The 19,618-nt window shown below is 44.6% G+C and overlaps 1 protein-coding gene across 1 annotated transcript in view; it reads right to left on the bottom strand.

Annotated features, from left to right (window-relative positions):
- Window positions 1-4,225: 4,225 nt before the first annotated feature.
- card11 (caspase recruitment domain family, member 11) overlaps window positions 4,226-19,618 on the bottom strand; it is a 137,670-nt gene continuing 122,277 nt past the window's right edge. The window contains 5 exon segments of the mRNA XM_065011003.1: window positions 4,226-4,835; window positions 5,527-5,642; window positions 13,240-13,364; window positions 13,440-13,716; window positions 14,261-14,374. Coding sequence (XP_064867075.1) covers window positions 4,631-4,835; window positions 5,527-5,642; window positions 13,240-13,364; window positions 13,440-13,716; window positions 14,261-14,374 — 837 coding nt within the window. The 3' untranslated portion in view covers window positions 4,226-4,630.

Consider the following 19,618-nt stretch of genomic DNA (forward strand, 5'->3'; position numbering starts at 1 on the left):
GTTGAAGGAATGATTTTCTGAAACAAACCCAATGGGGTTACTACTGGAAGCATGGGGTTAACATGTTACATGTTACCGGTTAAAAAGAGGAAGACAGGGTTAGACAGGAGGTTAGGGTTAGACAGGAGGAGGTTAGGGTTAGACAGGAGGTTAGGGTTAGACAGGAGGTTAGGGTTAGACAGGAGGTTAGGGGTTAGACAGGAGGTTAGGGGTTAGGGTTAGAGGGAGGTTGGGGTTAGACAGGAGGTTAGGAGGTTGGGGTTAGACAGGAGGAGGTTGGGGTTAGACAGGAGGAGGTTGGGGTTAGACAGGAGGAGGTTGGGGTTAGACAGGAGGAGGTTGGGGTTAGACAGGAGGAGGTTGGGGTTAGACAGGGAGGTTGGGGTTAGACAGGAGGAGGTTGGGGTTAGACAGGAGGAGGTTGGGGTTAGACGGGAGGTTGGGGTTAGACGGGAGGCTGGGGTTAGACGGGAGGTTGGGGTTAGACGGGAGGTTGGGGTTAGACGGGAGGTTGGGGTTAGACGGGAGGTTGGGGTTAGACAGGAGGCAGGGTTAAACAGGAGGTTGAAAATGAAAAGTTTACACAGCAAAGTATTTTTGTAAATAATAATTTTTTTAAACTCATTTTTCAAATAAACAGAACATCTGTATATTTGAGGTCTTAAAGGGATGACCTGTCTGTCGGTCTTAAAGGGATGACCTATCTATCGGGCTTAAAGGGATGACCTATCTATCGGGCTTAAAGGGATGACCTATCTATCGGGCTTAAAGGGATGACCTATCTATCGGGCTTAAAGGGATGGTGTCAGTGTTTTATGTACCTTGCTGATGCTATGTAATAGGGTTGTATAGGGGTATGCACAATGATAGTCTGTGTTTACTGTGAACTGTTGTCTGTTATTTCATGATAATGATCTGTGCCACAAACCTCGCCATTCACAGAGTAGAATCTACATGTTGGGTTAGAGTGTTTCCATCTGACAGGACATCAACAGGATTGTTCTAGAATCCCTTAGAGCAGAATAATCATGTTGTTCTAGAATCCCTCAGAGCAGAATCAGAATTCTAGAATCAGAGCAGAATAATCATGTTGTTCTAGAATCCCTCAGAGCAGAATCTTCATGTTGTTCTAGAATCCCTCAGAGCAGAATCTTCATGTTGTTCTAGAATGTTTCATGTTTCTCTTCTATACAGAATGACTAACATTATTCTGATGTGGGTCCATGTCTTGATTTCAGTATTCTAGTTTTATTGGATTTCAGAATTATGTATATTTCATCAGGATATCATGTGAGAAATATAAACTAAGGCATGAACCAAGTCTGCTGCTGTGTTATCACCCTGACCCCTGACCCCTAACCCTGACTTGTTAAGGCCAGTTGCCACATATGGATCCTTTGGTGTTAGACTGGTGATGATTGGGTCCATCCCTTAATCCAACACACACAAACATACACACACTTTTACCCTCATCATATGCTGCTGTTACTCTGTTCTTATTTATTTTATTAACTTTATATATAGATTTTCAGATATAACAACAAAAACAGTACAACACCAGCCACTCATTCTCCCATCCATCCCCTCGCTCCAACCCTCCAAACCACCCACCCACCAAGGCATCTATAAAAGTTTGATCAAATCAAATCAAATTTGTCACATACACATGGTTAGTAGATGTTAATGCGAGTGTAGCGAAATGCTTGTGCTTCGAGTACAGTATATACATATGAGATGAGTATGTAAACAAAGTGGCATAGTTTAAAGTGGCTAGTGATACATGTATTACCTAAAGATGCAGTAGATGATAGAGTACAGTATATAATGTACGTATACATATGAGATGAGTAATCTAGGGGTGTAGACATTATATTAAGTAGCATTGTTTAAAGTGGCTAGTGATATATATTTTCCATCAATTCCCATTATTAAAGTGGCTGGAGTTGAGTCAGTGTGTTGGCAGCAGCCACTCAATGTTAGTGGTGGCTGTTTAACAGTCTGATGGCCTTGAGATAGAAGCTGTTTTTCAGTCTCTCGGTCCCAGCTTTGATGCACCTGTACTGACCTCGCCTTCTGGATGATAGCGGGGTGAACAGGCAGTGGCTCGGGTGGTTGTTGTCCTTGATGATCTTTATGGCCTTCCTGTGACATCGGTTGGTGTAGGTGTCCTGGAGGGCAGGTAGTTTGCCCCCGGTGATGCGTTGTGCAGACCTCACTACCCTCTGGAGAGCCTTACGGTTGTGGGCGGAGCAGTTGCCGTACCAGGCGGTGATACAGCTCGACAGGATGCTCTCGATTGTGGATCTGTAGAAGTTTGTGAGTGCTTTTGGTGACAAGCCAAATTTCTTCAGCCTCCTGAGGTTGAAGAGGCGCTGCTGCGCCTTCTTCACGACGCTGTCAGTGTGAGTGGACCAATTCAGTTTGTCTGTGATGTGTACACCGAGGAACTTAAAACTTACTACCCTCTCCACTACTGTTCCATCAATGTGGATAAGGGGGTGTTCCCTCTGCTGTTTCCTGAAGTGCACAATCATCTCCTTAGTTTTGTTGACGTTGAGTGTGAGGTTATTTTCCTGACACCACACTCCGAGGGCCCTCACATCCTCCCTGTATGCCGTCTCGTCGTTGTTGGTAATCAAGCCTACCACTGTTGTGTCGTCTGCTAACTTGATGATTGAGTTGGAGGCGTGCGTGGCCACACAGTCGTGGGTGAACAGGGAGTACAGGAGAGGGCTCAGAACGCACCCTTGTGGGGCCCCAGTGTTGAGGATCAGCGGGGTGGAGATGTTGTTACCTACCCTCACCACCTGGGGGCGGCCCGTCAGGAAGTCCAGTACCCAGTTGCACAGGGCGGGGTCGAGACCCAGGGTCGCGAGCTTGATGACGAGTTTGGAGGGTACTATGGTGTTAAATGCTGAGCTGTAGTCGATGAACAGCATTCTCACATAGGTATTCCTCTTGTCTAGATGGGTTAGGGCAGTGTGGTTGAGATTACATCGTCTGTGGACCTATTTGGGCGGTAAGCAAATTGGAGTGGGTCTAGGGTGTCAGGTAGGGTGGAGATGAAATGGTCCTTGACTAGTCTCTCAAAGCACTTCATGATGACGGAAGTGAGTGCTATGGGGCGGTAGTCGTTTAGCTCAGTTACCTTCGCTTTCTTGGGAACAGGAACAAGAGTGGCCGTCTTTGAGCATGTGGGAGCAGCAGACTGGGATAGGGATTGATTGAAAATGTCCGTAAACACACCAGCCAGCTGTTCTGCGCATGCTCTGAGGACGCGGCTAGGGATGCCATCTGGGCCGGCAGCCTTGCGAGGGTTAACACGTTTAAATGTTTTACTCACGTTGGCTGCTGTGAAGGAGAGTCCGCAGGTTTTGGTAGCGGGCCATGTCAGTGGCAATGTATTGTCCTCAAAGCGAGCAAAGAAGTTGTTTAGTTGGTCTGGGAGCAAGAAATCTGTGTCCGCGACGGGGCTGGTTTTCTTTTTGTAGACCCTGCCACATACATTTCGTGTCTGAGCCGTTGAATTGCGACTCTACTTTGTCTCTATACTGACACTTAGCTTGTTTAAATGCCTTACAGAGGGAATAGCTACACTGTTTGTATTCGGTCATGTTTCCGGTCGCCTTGCCATGATTAAAAGCAGGTGTTTGCGTGCTTTCAGTTTTGCACGAATGCTGCCATCAATCCACAGTTTCTGGTTGGGGAAGGTTTTAATATTCACCGTGGGTACCACATCACCGATACACTTGCTAATAAACTCGCTCACCGAGTCAGCGTATACATCAATGTTATTATCTGAGGCTATCCGGAACATATCCCAGTCCACGTGATCGAAGCGATCTTGAAGCGTGGAATCAGATTGGTCGGACCAGCGTTGAACAGACCTGAGCGCTGACCACAGGTTCACCCAATGTGACATAATAATGAAATGCTGACTACAGGTTCACCCAATGTGACATAATAATGAAATGCTGACTACAGGTTCACCCAATGTGACATAATAATGAAATGCTGACTACAGGTTCACCCAATGTGACATAATAATGAAATGCTGACCACAGGTTCACCCAATGTGACATAATAATGAAATGCTGACCACAGGTTCACCCAATGTGACATAATAATGAAATGCTGACCACAGGTTCACCCAATGTGACATAATAATGAAATGCTGACTACAGGTTCACCCAATGTGACATAATAATGAAATGCTGACTACAGGTTTACCTCTCAACAATTTTGTATTTTATTTAACCTTTTCTTAATTAGGCAAGTCAGTTAGGAACAAATTGCTATTTACAATGACGGCGTACCCCAGCCAAACCAAGACGACGCTGGGCCAATTGTGTGCAGCCCCTACTGGGGACTCCCAACTATTTTGTGGCATCTAACCCAGCGTCGCCATCTTGCACACCTTGTGTGTGTGTGAGGTGTGTGCAGGCATTAATCTGTGTGTGTGTGAGGTGTGTGCAGGCATTAATCTGTGTGAGGTGTGTGTGTGTGAGGTGTGTGCAGGCATTAATCTGTGTGTGTGAGGTGTGTGCAGGCATTAATCTGTGTGTGTGTGAGGTGTGTGCAGGCATTAATCTGTGTGTGTGAGGTGTGTGCATGCATTAATCTGTGTGTGTTACAGCAGGTCTTGCTCCACCCAGACAGTCTTCCTCTGTTCCTCCTGGATTCTGTCTTTCACCACTCTGATGAGGTCATCAGGCCCAGCCCATTCCTCAGGCTCCAGACACGCATAGAGACACGGAACACTCTCCAGCTCTCTCTCTCTGCTCCGACACACTCTGACAAACTCCTCCTCACTGTCCACACGAAGGGGCAGCTTCCTGTTGGAGACAGAGGTGAGGGGTTAGGAACACTCTCCAGCTCTCTCTCTCTGCTCCGACACACTCTGACAAACTCCTCCTCACTGTCCACACGAAGGGGCAGCTTCCTGTTGGAGACAGAGGTGAGGGGTTAGGAACACTCTCCAGCTCTCTCTCTCTGCTCCGACACACTCTGACAAACTCCTCCTCACTGTCCACACGCAGGGACAGCTTCCTGTAGGAGACAGATGTGAGGGGTTAGGAACACTCTCCAGCTCTCTCTCTCTGCTCCGACACACTCTGACAAACTCCTCCTCACTGTCCACACGAAGGGGCAGCTTCCTGTTGGAGACAGAGGTGAGGGGTTAGGAACACTCTCCAGCTCTCTCTCTCTGCTCCGACACACTCTGACAAACTCCTCCTCACTGTCCACACGAAGGGGCAGCTTCCTGTTGGAGACAGAGGTGAGGGGTTAGGAACACTCTCCAGCTCTCTCTCTGCTCCGACACACTCTGACAAACTCCTCCTCACTGTCCACACGAAGGGGCAGCTTCCTGTTGGAGACAGAGCTCGGGTTAGAGGTGAGGGGTTAGGAACACTCTCCAGCTCTCTCTCTCTGCTCCGACACACTCTGACAAACACTTCCTCACTGTCCACACGCAGGGACAGCTTCCTGTAGGAGACAGATGCAAGGGGTTAGAGGTCAGAGTACCTTAGCTTCCTGATGTTCTTGTCACAGATCTTGATGTGGATGATGATTGGGTAGATCTCTCTCCTCAAAAGGTCTTTAACACAGCTCACGTCAGCCTCCATCAAACAGTGTTTACCCTGCACACAACAGACCTGGGTTCAAATACTATTTCAAATATCTCAATTCCTTTCATATACATTTCCAAATGAACAAATTGAACAAGTAGTTGAATATTAGAATGTACTTGGAAATACACTTGGAAAGTACTGGCATGTATTTGAAAATACTAAAATACACTGATTTAAATCCAATCATGTTTTCTGGAAGGCTGCCCATGTGCTCCCTCTCTACCAAGGTGATGACCCCTGAGTAATGATCTCTAAACTGTCTTGTCACTCATGTTTCTGGAAGGCTGCCCATGTGCTCCCTCTCTACCAAGGTGGTGACCCCTGAGTAATGATCTCCTGATCTCTAAACTGTCTAGCGAACATTTTAGAAACTTCAATCAACACTCAGCTTAGATCTTTTCTAGCTTCAAAATGTACTTCAATAGTGGCTGATCAAGGACATGGTAAATATAAATATAGCAGATTTTTCTGTACATTGGCTGGTAGTCTACACTTGTTATATTCGGTGGTGACAAATTAAATTAGATGTGACTTGATTCAATTTTTTTGTTTAGAAAGCCTTCTTGTGAAAACTTCCTCCATACCTTACTTCATTGTTAAATGAGTGACATACGAGTCACCAGACCTGGTCACAGGGATGGTTAACTACAGAATTCAGGGAATCTGCTTTGTTGTTGTTTTGCACCCGTGTATGAAATGATCAAATCAAACATGTTGGTCGCATACACATGTTTAGCAGATGTAATACAGAGCACTCTGCACCTTGATGCTCCTGGGCCTCCTGGGCAGTTAAAGTTGTTAATGGAGGACCTCAATGGAATGATCTGCAGAGCTCTCTGCACCTTGATGCTCCAGGGCAGTTCAAGTTGTTAATGGAGGACCTCAATGGAATGATCTGCAGAGCACTCTGCACCTTGATGCTCCTGGGCAGTTCAAGTTGTTAAACTACTGAACAACCGATTGGCACGTGTGTTTTTCTGTTGTTCATTAGAAAAGTTTTCCTGACCAATTCTGCGTTTGGTTAATGATGTTTGTCCCCCTTGAGCCACTGTAGATGCAGAAGCCTATTTCACTCAAAAACCCCAAGAATGAATCTAAGACAATTTAAGAAATCTGTTTTTGCCAAGGATGTTTTAGTTGCACATTTTTACATCCAACTAGGTGTTTGGTGCAGTATTTCTCAAGTAAAGAAATGGCTGTGTCCTTATGTAACCAAGTTGGAGCTGCTGGGCAGGTCTGTCTCACTGTCTATGCTATTAGATAGAAACCATTCATTTACCCGTTGTGACGCACGGATGTTCCAAACTAACCCTAACCCTGTCTATGCTATTAGATAGAAACCATTCATTTACCCATTGTGACCCACGGATGTTCCAAACTAACCCTAACCCTGTCTATGCTATTAGATAGAAACCATTCATTTACCCGTTGACGCACGGATGTTCCAAACTAACCCTAACCCTGTCTATGCTATTAGATAGAAACCATTCATTTACCACCCAGGATGTTCCAAACTAACCCCCTGATGCTATTAGATAGAAACCATTCATTTACCCGTTGTCTTGTTCCAAACTAACCCTAACCCTGTCTATGCTATTAGATAGAAACCATTCATTTACCCATTGTGACTCCACGGATGTTCCAAACTAACCCTAACCCTGTCTATGCTATTAGATAGAAACCATTCATTTACCCGTTGTGACGCACGGATGTTCCAAACTAACCCTAACCCTGTCTATGCTATTAGATAGAAACCATTCATTTACCCGTTGTGACGACGGATGTTCCAAACTAACCCTAACCCTGTCTATGCTATTAGATAGAAACCATTAATTTACCCTTGTGACCCACGGATGTTCCAAACTAACCCTAACCCTGTCTATGCTATTAGATAGAAACCATTCATTTACCCATTGTGACTTGTTCCAAACTAACCCTAACCCTGTCTATGCTATTAGATAGAAACCATTCATTTACCCGTTGTGACCCAAGGATGTTCCAAACTAACCCTAACCCTGTCTATGCTATTAGATAGAAACCATTCATTTACCCATTGTGACGTGTTCCAAACTAACCCTAACCCTGTCTATGCTATGATCCATTCAAACTTGTGACTTGTTCCAAACTAACCCTAACCCTGTCTATGCTATTAGATAGAAACCATTAATTTACCCGTTGTGACCCACGGATGTTCCAAACTAACCCTAACCCTGTCTATGCTATTAGATAGAAACCATTCATTTACCCGTTGTGACGCACGGATGTTCCAAACTAACCCTAACCCTGTCTATGCTATTAGATAGAAACCATTCATTTACCCGTTGTGACGCACGGATGTTCCAAACTAACCCTAACCCTGTCTATGCTATTAGATAGAAACCATTCATTTACCCGTTGTGACTCACGGATGTTCCAAACTAACCCTAACCCTAACCCTGTCTATGCTATTAGATAGAAACCATTCATTTACCCGTTGTGACTCACGGTGAAACTAACCCTAACCCTGTCTATGCTATTAGATAGAAACCATTAATTTACCCGTTGTGACCCACGGATGTTCCAAACTAACCCTAACCCTGTCTATGCTATTAGATAGAAACCATTCATTTACCCGTTGTGACCCACGGATGTTCCAAACTAACCCTAACCCTGTCTATGCTATTAGATAGAAACCATTCATTTACCCGTTGTGACCACGGATGTTCCAAACTAACCCTAACCCTGTCTATGCTATTAGATAGAAACCATTAATTTACCCGTTGTGACTCACGGATGTTCCAAACTAACCCTAACCCTGTCTATGCTATTAGATAGAAACCATTCATTTACCCGTTGTGACTCACGGATGTTCCAAACTAACCCTAACCCTGTCTATGCTATTAGATAGAAACCATTAATTTGGTTCAATGCCATACAGCACTCCTTCCGTGTTCCAACTGCTCTTAAACGCTAAAACCAAATGCATGCTTTTCAACCGATCGCTGCCTGCACCCGCATGCCCGAGCATCACCACCCTGGATGGTTCCGACCTTGAATATGTGGACATCTATAAGTACCTAGGTGTCTGGCTAGACTGCAAACTTCCTTCACATCAAACATCTCAAAATCAAATCAAGAGTCGGCTTTCTATTCCGCAACAAAGCCTCCTTCACTCACGCCGCCAAGCTTACCCTAGTAAAACTGTATCCTACCGATCCTCGACTTGAAACGATGTCATCTACAAAATGGCTTCCAACACTCTACTCAGCAAACTGGATGCAGTCTATCATAGTGCCATCCGTTTTGTCACCAAAGCACCTTATACCACCCACCACTGCGACTTGTATGCTCTAGTCGGCTGGCCCTCTACATATTCGTCGCCAGACCCACTGGCTCCAGGTCATCTACAAGTCCATGCTTAAAGCTCCGCCTTATCTCAGTTCACTGGTCACGATGGCAACACCATCCGTAGCACAAAGGTGTATCTCACTGATCATCCCTAAAGCCAACACCTCATTTGGCCTTTCGTTCCAGTACCTGCTGCCTGTGACTGGAATGAACTGCAAAAATCGCTGTTGGAACTTTTATCTCCTCACCAACTTCAAACATCAGCTATCCGAGCAGCTAACCGATCGCTGCAGCTGTACATAGTCTGTTGGTAAATAGCCCACCCATTTTCACCTACCTCATCCCCATACTGTTTTTATACTGTTTTTTTATTTTATTTATTTATTTACCTTTCTGCTCTTTTGCACACCAATATCTCTACCTGTACATGACCATCTGATCATTTATCACCCCAGTGTTAATCTGCAAAATTGTATTATTCGCCTACCTCATGCCTTTTGCACACATTGTATATAGACTGCCCATTTTTTTCTAATTGACTTGTTAATTGCTTACTCCATGTGTAACTCTGTGTTGTCTGTTCACACTGCTATGCTTTATCTTGGCCAGGTCGCAGTTGCAAATGAGAACTTGTTCTCAACTAGCCTACCTGGTTAAATAAAGGTGAAATAAAAAATAAAAATTTACCCATTGTGACGCACGGATGTTCCAAACTAACCCTAACCCTGTCTATGCTATTAGATAGAAACCATTAATTTACCCGTTGTGACCCACGGATGTTCCAAACTAACCCCAACCCTAACACTGTCTATGCTATTAGATAGAAACCATTCATTTACCCGTTGTGACCCACGGATGTTCCAAACTAACCCTAACCCTAACCCTGTCTATGCTATTAGATAGAAACCATTAATTTACCCGTTGTGACGCACGGATGTTCCAAACTAACCCTAACCCTGTCTATGCTATTAGATAGAAACCATTCATTTACCCGTTGTGACCCACGGATGTTCCAAACTAACCCTAACCCTGTCTATGCTATTAGATAGAAACCATTCATTTACCCATTGTGACGTTTTCCAAACTAACCCTAACCCTGTCTATGCTATTAGATAGAAACCATTAATTTACCCGTTGTGACGCACGGATGTCCCAAACTAACCCTAACCCTGTCTATGCTATTAGATAGAAACCCAACATTATTTACCCGTTGTGACGCACGGATGTTCCAAACTAACCCTGTCTATGCTATTAGATGAAACCATTCATTTACCCGTTGTGACCCACGGATGTTCCAAACTAACCCTAACCCTGTCTATGCTATTAGATAGAAACCATTAATTTACCCGTTGTGACCCACGGATGTTCCAAACTAACCCTAACCCTAACCCTGTCTATGCTATTAGATAGAAACCATTCATTTACCCATTGTGACCCACGGATGTTCCAAACTAACCCTAACCCTGTCTATGCTATTAGATAGAAACCATTCATTTACCCATTGTGACTCACGGATGTTCCAAACTAACCCTAACCCTGTCTATGCTATTAGATAGAAACCATTCATTTACCCATTGTGACTCACGGATGTTCCAAACTAACCCTAACCCTGTCTATGCTATTAGATAGAAACCATTCATTTACCCGTTGTGACTCACGGATGTTCCAAACTAACCCTAACCCTAACCCTGTCTATGCTATTAGATAGAAACCATTCATTTACCCGTTGTGACTCACGGATGTTCCAAACTAACCCTAACCCTGTCTATGCTATTAGATAGAAACCATTCATTTACCCGTTGTGACTCACGGATGTTCCAAACTAACCCTAACCCTGTCTATGCTATTAGATAGAAACCATTCATTTACCCGTTGTGACTCACGGATGTTCCAAACTAACCCTAACCCTGTCTATGCTATTAGATAGAAACCATTCATTTACCCGTTGTGACACACGGATGTTCCAAACTAACCCTAACCCTGTCTATGCTATTAGATAGAAACCATTCATTTACCCGTTGTGACACACGGATGTTCCAAACTAACCCTAACCCTGTCTATGCTATTAGATAGAAACCATTCATTTACCCGTTGTGACTCACGGATGTTCCAAACTAACCCTAACCCTGTCTATGCTATTAGATAGAAACCATTCATTTACCCGTTGTGATGTTCCAAACTAACCCTAACCCTGTCTATGCTAGATAGAAACCATTCATTTACCCGTTGTGACGCACGGATGTTCCAAACTAACCCTAACCCTGTCTATGCTATTAGATAGAAACCATTCATTTACCCGTTGTGACTCACGGATGTTCCAAACTAACCCTAACCCTGTCTATGCTATTAGATAGAAACCATTCATTTACCCGTTGTGACTCACGGATGTTCCAAACTAACCCTAACCCTGTCTATGCTATTAGATAGAAACCATTAATTTACCCATTGTGACGCACGGATGTTCCAAACTAACCCTAACCCTGTCTATGCTATTAGATAGAAACCATTCATTTACCCGTTGTGACCCACGGATGTTCCAAACTAACCCCAACCCTAACCCTGTCTATGCTATTAGATAGAAACCATTCATTTACCCGTTGTGACGCACGGATGTTCCAAACTAACCCTAACCCTGTCTATGCTATTAGATAGAAACCATTAATTTACCCGTTGTGACACACGGATGTTCCAAACTAACCCTAACCCTGTCTATGCTATTAGATAGAAACCATTCATTTACCCGTTGTGACCCACGGATGTTCCAAACTAACCCTAACCCTGTCTATGCTATTAGATAGAAACCATTCATTTACCCGTTGTGACGCACGGATGTTCCAAACTAACCCTAACCCTGTCTATGCTATTAGATAGAAACCCAACATTAATTTACCCGTTGTGACGCACGGATGTTCCAAACTAACCCTAACCCTGTCTATGCTATTAGATAGAAACCATTAATTTACCCGTTGTGACACACGGATGTTCCAAACTAACCCTAACCCTGTCTATGCTATTAGATAGAAACCATTCATTTACCCGTTGTGACCCACGGATGTTCCAAACTAACCCTAACCCTAACCCTGTCTATGCTATTAGATAGAAACCATTCATTTACCCGTTGTGACCCACGGATGTTCCAAACTAACCCTAACCCTGTCTATGCTATTAGATAGAAACCATTCATTTACCCGTTGTGACCCACGGATGTTCCAAACTAACCCTAACCCTGTCTATGCTATTAGATAGAAACCATTCATTTACCCGTTGTGACCCACGGATGTTCCAAACTAACCCTAACCCTGTCTATGCTATTAGATAGAAACCATTCATTTACCCGTTGTGACGCACGGATGTTCCAAACTAACCCTAACCCTAACCCTGTCTATGCTATTAGATAGAAACCATTCATTTACCCGTTGTGACACACGGATGTTCCAAACTAACCCTAACCCTGTCTATGCTATTAGATAGAAACCATTCATTTACCCGTTGTGACACACGGATGTTCCAAACTAACCCTAACCCTGTCTATGCTATTAGATAGAAACCATTCATTTACCCGTTGTGACTCACGGATGTTCCAAACTAACCCTAACCCTGTCTATGCTATTAGATAGAAACCATTCATTTACCCGTTGTGACACACGGATGTTCCAAACTAACCCTAACCCTGTCTATGCTATTAGATAGAAACCATTCATTTACCCGTTGTGACACACGGATGTTCCAAACTAACCCTAACCCTGTCTATGCTATTAGATAGAAACCATTCATTTACCCGTTGTGACTCACGGATGTTCCAAACTAACCCTAACCCTGTCTATGCTATTAGATAGAAACCATTAATTTACCCGTTGTGACTCACGGATGTTCCAAACTAACCCTAACCCTGTCTATGCTATTAGATAGAAACCATTAATTTACCCGTTGTGACACACGGATGTTCCAAACTAACCCTAACCCTGTCTATGCTATTAGATAGAAACCATTAATTTACCCGTTGTGACTCACGGATGTTCCAAACTCCGTTTTAGACTTTATGACCAAAAGGATCCTATTTACACTTTGGGGATTTATTGCTTTTCATTTTTTTTAAATGCAGTCGCTCTTTAAAATGAAGGACCTCCTTGTTGAGGAATGTGTTTTCTTTTTAAATTGCTTGTAATATTGTGTGGTTTTATTACGTGGTATTGGAAAAGAGGCCTTGGTCTCAATGGGACTCCCTGCTAAAATAAAGGTTCTATAAAATAAATCAGTCAAGATGTAAAATAGTATGTACCTTTGCAGCAACAGCCTCTATGTTCTCAGGAGAGACAACCTCGTAGGTGTTGGTGTTCTTCTCTCTGGAGGAGATGATGGGTTCAATCCTCTGTCTCATTAAGAACTCTTCTTTAGTTAGGACATCTGGAATACATGACCTTTTATTAATATAATATAACTAAATAATATTAAACACACACACACACACACACACCCGACCTGGTTTGCAGATGTTGAAGTCCATGGCTCCACCCATGTTGAGTATCTTCTGAATAATGGTCCGGGCCAGACTGTTTGGACTGATCAGAACCGGCCTCTTCCTCTGGACCCGCTGAGGGGAGACCAGGCTGTACGGAACCAGGTTCACACTCCTACTCACATCACTGTATGGGTCTGCACAGTCTTCACACACACACACACACACATTGTAAAGGGTACAGGTTGTAGAGTGTATAATAATATACAGCATAAATATATACATGCTAATATACACTGCTCAAAAAAATAAAGGGAACACAATGTAACTCCAAGTCAATCACACTTCTGTGAAATCAAACTGTCCACTTTGGAAGCAACACTGATTGACAATACATTTCACATGCTGTTGTGCAAATGGAATAGACAACAGGTGGAAATTATAGACAATTAGCAAGACACCCCCAATAAAGGAGTGGTTCTGCAGGTGGGGACCACAGACCACTTCTCAGTTCCTATGCTTCCTGGCTGATGTTTTGGTCACTTTTGAATGCTGGCGGTGCTTTCACTCTAGTGGTAGCATGAGACGGAGTCTACAACCCACACAAGTGGCTCAGGTAGTGCAGCTCATCCAGGATGGCACATCAATGTGAGCTGTGGCAAGAAGGTTTGCTGTGTCTGTCAGCGTAGTGTCCAGAGCATGGAGGCGCTACCAGGAGACAGGCCAGTACATCAGGAGACGTGGAGGAGGCCGTAGGAGGGCAACAACCCAGCAGTAGGACCGCTACTTCCGCCTTTGTGCAAGGAAGAGCAGGAGGAGCACTGCCAGAGCCCTGCAAAATTACCTCCAGCAGGCCACAAATGTGCATGTGTCTGCTCAAACGGTCAGAAACAGACTCCATGAGGGTGGTATGAGGGCCCGAAGTCCACAGGTGGAGGTTGTGCTTACAGCCCAACACCTTGCAGGACGTTTTTCATTTGCCAGAGAACACCAAGAGTGTCAAATTCGCCACTGGCGCCCTGTGCTCTTCACAGATGAAAGCAGGTTCACACTGAGCACATGTGACAGTCTGGAGACACCGTGGAGAACGTTCTGCTGCCTGCAATATCCTCCAGCATGACCAGTTTGGCGGTGGGTCAGTCATGGTGTGGGGTGGCATTTCATTGGGGGGCCGCACAGCCCTCCATGTGCTCGCCAGAGGTAGCCTGACTGCCATTAGGTACCGAGAAGAGATCCTCAGACCCCTTGAGACCATACAGTGCCTTGCGAAAGTATTCGGCCCCCTTGAACTTTGCGACCTTTTGCCACATTTCAGGCTTCAAACATAAAGATATAAAACTGTATTTTTTGTGAAGAATCAACAACAAGTGGGACACAATCATGAAGTGGAACGACATTTATTGGATATTTCAAACTTCTTTAACAAATCAAAAACTGAAAAATTGGGCGTGCAAAATTATTCAGCCCCCTTAAGTTAATACTTTGTAGCGCCACCTTTTGCTGCGATTACAGCTGTAAGTCGCTTGGGGTATGTCTCTATCAGTTTTGCACATCGAGAGACTGACATTTTTTCCCATTCCTCCTTGCAAAACAGCTCGAGCTCAGTGAGGTTGGATGGAGAGCATTTGTGAACAGCAGTTTTCAGTTCTTTCCACAGATTCTCGATTGGATTCAGGTCTGGACTTTGACTTGGCCATTCTAACACCTGGATATGTTTATTTTTGAACCATTCCATTGTAGATTTTGCTTTATGTTTTGGATCATTGTCTTGTTGGAAGACAAATCTCCGTCCCAGTCTCAGGTCTTTTGCAGACTCCATCAGGTTTTCTTCCAGAATGGTCCTGTATTTGGCTCCATCCATCTTCCCATCAATTTTAACCATCTTCCCTGTCCCTGCTGAAGAAAAGCAGGCCCAAACCATGATGCTGCCACCACCATGTTTGACAGTGGGGATGGTGTGTTCAGGGTGATATGGTGTGTTGCTTTTACGCCAAACATAACGTTTTGCATTGTTGCCAAAAAGTTCAATTTTGGTTTCATCTGACCAGAGCACCTTCTTCCACATGTTTGGTGTGTCTCCCAGGTGGCTTGTGGCAAACTTTAAACAACACTTTTTATGGATATCTTTAAGAAATGGCTTTCTTCTTGCCACTCTTCCATAAAGGCCAGATTTGTTCAATATACGACTGATTGTTGCCCTATGGACAGAGTCTCCCACCTCAGCTGTAGATCTCTGCAGTTCATCCAGAGTGATCATGGGCCTCTTGGCTGCATCTCTGATCAGTCTTCTCCTTGTATGAGCTGAAAGTTTAGAGGGACGGCCAGGTCTTGGTAGATTTGCAGTGGTCTGATACTCCTTCCATTTCAATATTATCGCTTGCACAGTGCTCCTTGGGATGTTTAAAGCTTGGGAAATCTTTTTGTATTCAAATCCGGCTTTAAACTTCTTCACAACAGTATCTCGGACCTGCCTGGTGTGTTCCTTGTTCTTCATGATGCTCTCTGCGCTTTTAACGGACCTCTGAGACTATCACAGTGCATGTGCATTTATACGGAGACTTGATTACACACAGGTGGATTGTATTTATCATCATTAGTCATTTAGGTCAACATTGGATCATTCAGAGATCCTCACTGAACTTCTGGAGAGAGTTTGCTGCACTGAAAGTAAAGGGGCTGAATAATTTTGCACGCCCAATTTTTCAGTTTTTGATTTGTTAAAAAAGTTTGAAATATCCAATAAATGTCGTTCCACTTCATGATTGTGTCCCACTTGTTGATTCTTCACAAAAAAAATACAGTTTTATATCTTTATGTTTGAAGCCTGAAATGTGGCAAAAGGTCGCAAAGTTCAAGGGGGCCGAATACTTTCGCAAGGCACTGTATATACATATGAGAGAAACAGGTGTAGTGTATAGGTGTGTATATATATAGAGAGAAACAGGTGTAGTGTATAGGTGTGTGTGTATATATAGAGAGAGAAACAGGTGTAGTGTATAGGTGTGTATATATATAGAGAGAAACAGGTGTAGTGTATAGGTGTGTGCGTATATATATAAAGAGAAACAGGTTAGTGTATAGGTGTGTTTATATAGGATGTAGGGTTATGGTGGATGTGTATATATAGGAGAAACAGGTGTAGTGTATAGGTGTATATATATAGAGAGAAACAGGTGTAGTGTATGTGTGTATATATATAGGATGTAGTGTTATAGGTGTGTGTGTGTATATATAGAGATAAACAGGTGTAGTGTATAGGTGTGTATATATATAGAGAGAAACAGGGCGTATAGGTAGTAGTATACATGGTTTATGGTAGGATGTAGGTTTATGGTAGGATGTAGGGTTATGGTAGGATGTAGGTTTATGGTAGGATGTAGGTTTATGGTAGGATGTAGGGTTATGGTAGGATGTAGGGTTATGGTAGGATGTAGGGTTATGGTAGGATGTAGGTTTATGGTAGGATGTAGGTTTATGGTAGGATGTAGGTTTATGGTAGGATGTAGGGTTATGGTAGGATGTAGGGTTATGGGATGTAGGGTTATGGTAGGATGTAGGTTTATGGTAGGATGTGGGTTTATGTAGGATGTAGTTATGGTAGGATGTAGGGTTATGGTAGGATGTAGGTTTATGGTAGGATGTCTTTATGGTAGGATGTAGGGTTTCCTGTAGGATGTAGGGTTATGGTAGGATGTAGGTTTATGGTAGGATGTAGGTTTATCCTGTCTGTAGGTTTATGGTAGGATGGTTTATGGTAGGATGTAGGTTTCCTGGTAGGATGTAGGGTTATGGTAGGATGTCTCAGGGTTTATCTGGAGGATGTTGGGTTTCCTGGAGTGGTTTATGGTGTAGGATGCAGGCTTACCATCCTGTCTCAGGGTTTTGAAGCCTGGTCTGGGCAGCGTTGGGTTTCCTGTAGTGTATAGTGTGTAGGGTGTAGGGTGCAAGGCTTACCATCCTGTCTCAGGGTTTCAAAGCCTGGTCTGGGCAGCGTTGGGTTTCCTGTAGTGTTTAGGGTGTAGGGTGCAAGGCTTACCATCCTGTCTCAGGGTTTCGAAGCCTGGTCTGGGCAGCGTTGGGTTTCCTGTAGTGTATAGTGTGTAGGGTGTAGGGTGCAAGGCTTACCATCCTGTCTCAGGGTTTCAAAGCCTGGTCTGGGCAGCGTTGGGTTTCCTGTAGTGTTTAGGGTGTAGGGTGCAAGGCTTACCATCCTGTCTCAGGGTTTCAAGCCTGGTCTGGGCAGGTTGGGTTTCCTGTAGTGTTTAGGGTGTAGGGTGCAAGGCTTACCATCCTGTCTCAGGGTTTCAAAGCCTGGTCTGGGCAGCGTTGGGTTTCCTGTAGTGTTTAGGGTGTAGGGTGCAAGGCTTACCATCCTGTCTCAGGGTTTCGAAGCCTGGTCTGGGCAGCGTTGGGTTTCCTGTAGTGTTTAGGGTGTAGGGTGCAAGGCTTACCATCCTGTCTCAGGGTTTCGAAGCCTGGTCTGGGCAGCGTTGGGTTTCCTGTAGTGTTTAGGGTGTAGGGTGCAAGGCTTACCATCCTGTCTCAGGGTTTCGAAGCCTGGTCTGGGCATGGTTGGGTTTCCTGTAGTGTTTAGGGTGTAGGGTGCAAGGCTTACCATCCTGTCTCAGGGTTTCGAAGCCTGGTCTGGGCATGGTTGGGTTTCCTGTAGTGTTTAGGGTGTAGGGTGTAGGGTGCAAGGCTTACCATCCTGTCTCAGGGTTTCGAAGCCTGGTCTGGGCATGGTTGGGTTTCCTGTAGTGTTTAGGGTGTAGGGTGCAAGCCTTACCATCCTGTCTCAGGGTTTCGAAGCCTGGTCTGGGCAGCGTTGGGTTTCCTGTAGTGTATAGTGTGTAGGGTGCAAGGCTTACCATCCTGTCTCAGGGTTTCAAAGCCTGGTCTGGGCAGCGTTGGGTTTCCTGTAGTGTATAGGGTGTAGGGTGTAGGGTGCAAGGCTTACCATCCTGTCTCAGGGTTTCGAAGCCTGGTCTGGGCATGGTTGGGTTTCCTGTAGTTTTAGGGGTGTGAGGGTCAAGGTTTTATCCTGTCTCAGGGTTTAAGCCTGGTCTGGGCACACTTGGGTTTCCTGTAGTGTATAGTGTGTAGGGTGCAAGGCTTACCATCCTGTCTCAGGGTTTATTAAGCCTGGTCTGGGACACTGGTTGTTTCCTGTAGTGTTTAGGGTGTTATTAAAGGGTTGATGGCTTACCATCCTGTCTCAGGGTTTCAAGCCTGGTTATTAAAGGTTGATGGACACTGTAGTGTTTAGTGTAGTTAGCTGCAAGGCTTACCATTGATGGACACTCAAGGTGTTTACAGGGTTATGTCTCAGTTAAAGCCTGGTCTGGGCATGGTTGGGTTTCCTGTAGTGTTTAGGGTGTAGGGTGCAAGGTTTACATCCTGTCTCAGGGTTTCGAAGCCTGGTCTGGGCATGGTTGGGTTTCCTGTAGTGTTTAGGGTGTAGGGTGCAAGGCTTACCATCCTGTCTCAGGGTTTCACGGTTAAGCCTGGTCTGGGCATGGTTGGGTTTCCTGTAGTGTTTAGGGTGTAGGGTTGATGGACACTCAAGGCTTTACCATCCTGTCTCAGGGTTTTAAGGGTCTGGGCACTGGTGTGGGTTTCCTGTAGTGTTTAGGGTGTAGGGACACTGCAAGGTGTTACCATCCTGTCTCAGGGTTATTAAAGCCTGGTCTGGGCAGCGTTGGGTTTCCATGTAGTGTATAGTGTTATTAAAGGGTGATGGACAAAGGCTTTACCATCCTGTCTCAGGGTTTTAAAGCCTGGTCTGGGACAGCTTGGGTTTCCTGTAGTGTATAGGGTGTAGGGTGAAGGACTTACCATCCTGTCTCAGGGTTTCAAGCCTGGTCTGGGACACTCAAGTGTGTTTCCTGTAGTGTAAAGTGTGTGGGTGCAAGGCTTACCATCCTGTCTCAGGTTTAAAGCCTGGTCTGGGCAGCGTTTACATGTTTCCTGTAGTGTTTAAAGGTGTTGATGGACACTGCAAGGTGTTTACCATCCTGTCTCAGGGTTATTAAAGCCTGGTCTGGACAGCTTGGTGTTTCCTGTAGTGTTTAGGGTTATTAAAGGGTTGACCATCCTGTCTCAGGTGTTTACATGTAGCCTGGTCTGGGCATGGTTGGGTTTCCTGTAGTGTTTAGGGTTGATGGACACTCAAGGTGTTTACATCCTGTTAGCTCAGGGTTAT

The sequence above is a fragment of the Oncorhynchus nerka genome, linkage group LG26 (assembly GCF_034236695.1).
Source record: "Oncorhynchus nerka isolate Pitt River linkage group LG26, Oner_Uvic_2.0, whole genome shotgun sequence".
Taxonomy (NCBI): domain Eukaryota; kingdom Metazoa; phylum Chordata; class Actinopteri; order Salmoniformes; family Salmonidae; genus Oncorhynchus; species Oncorhynchus nerka.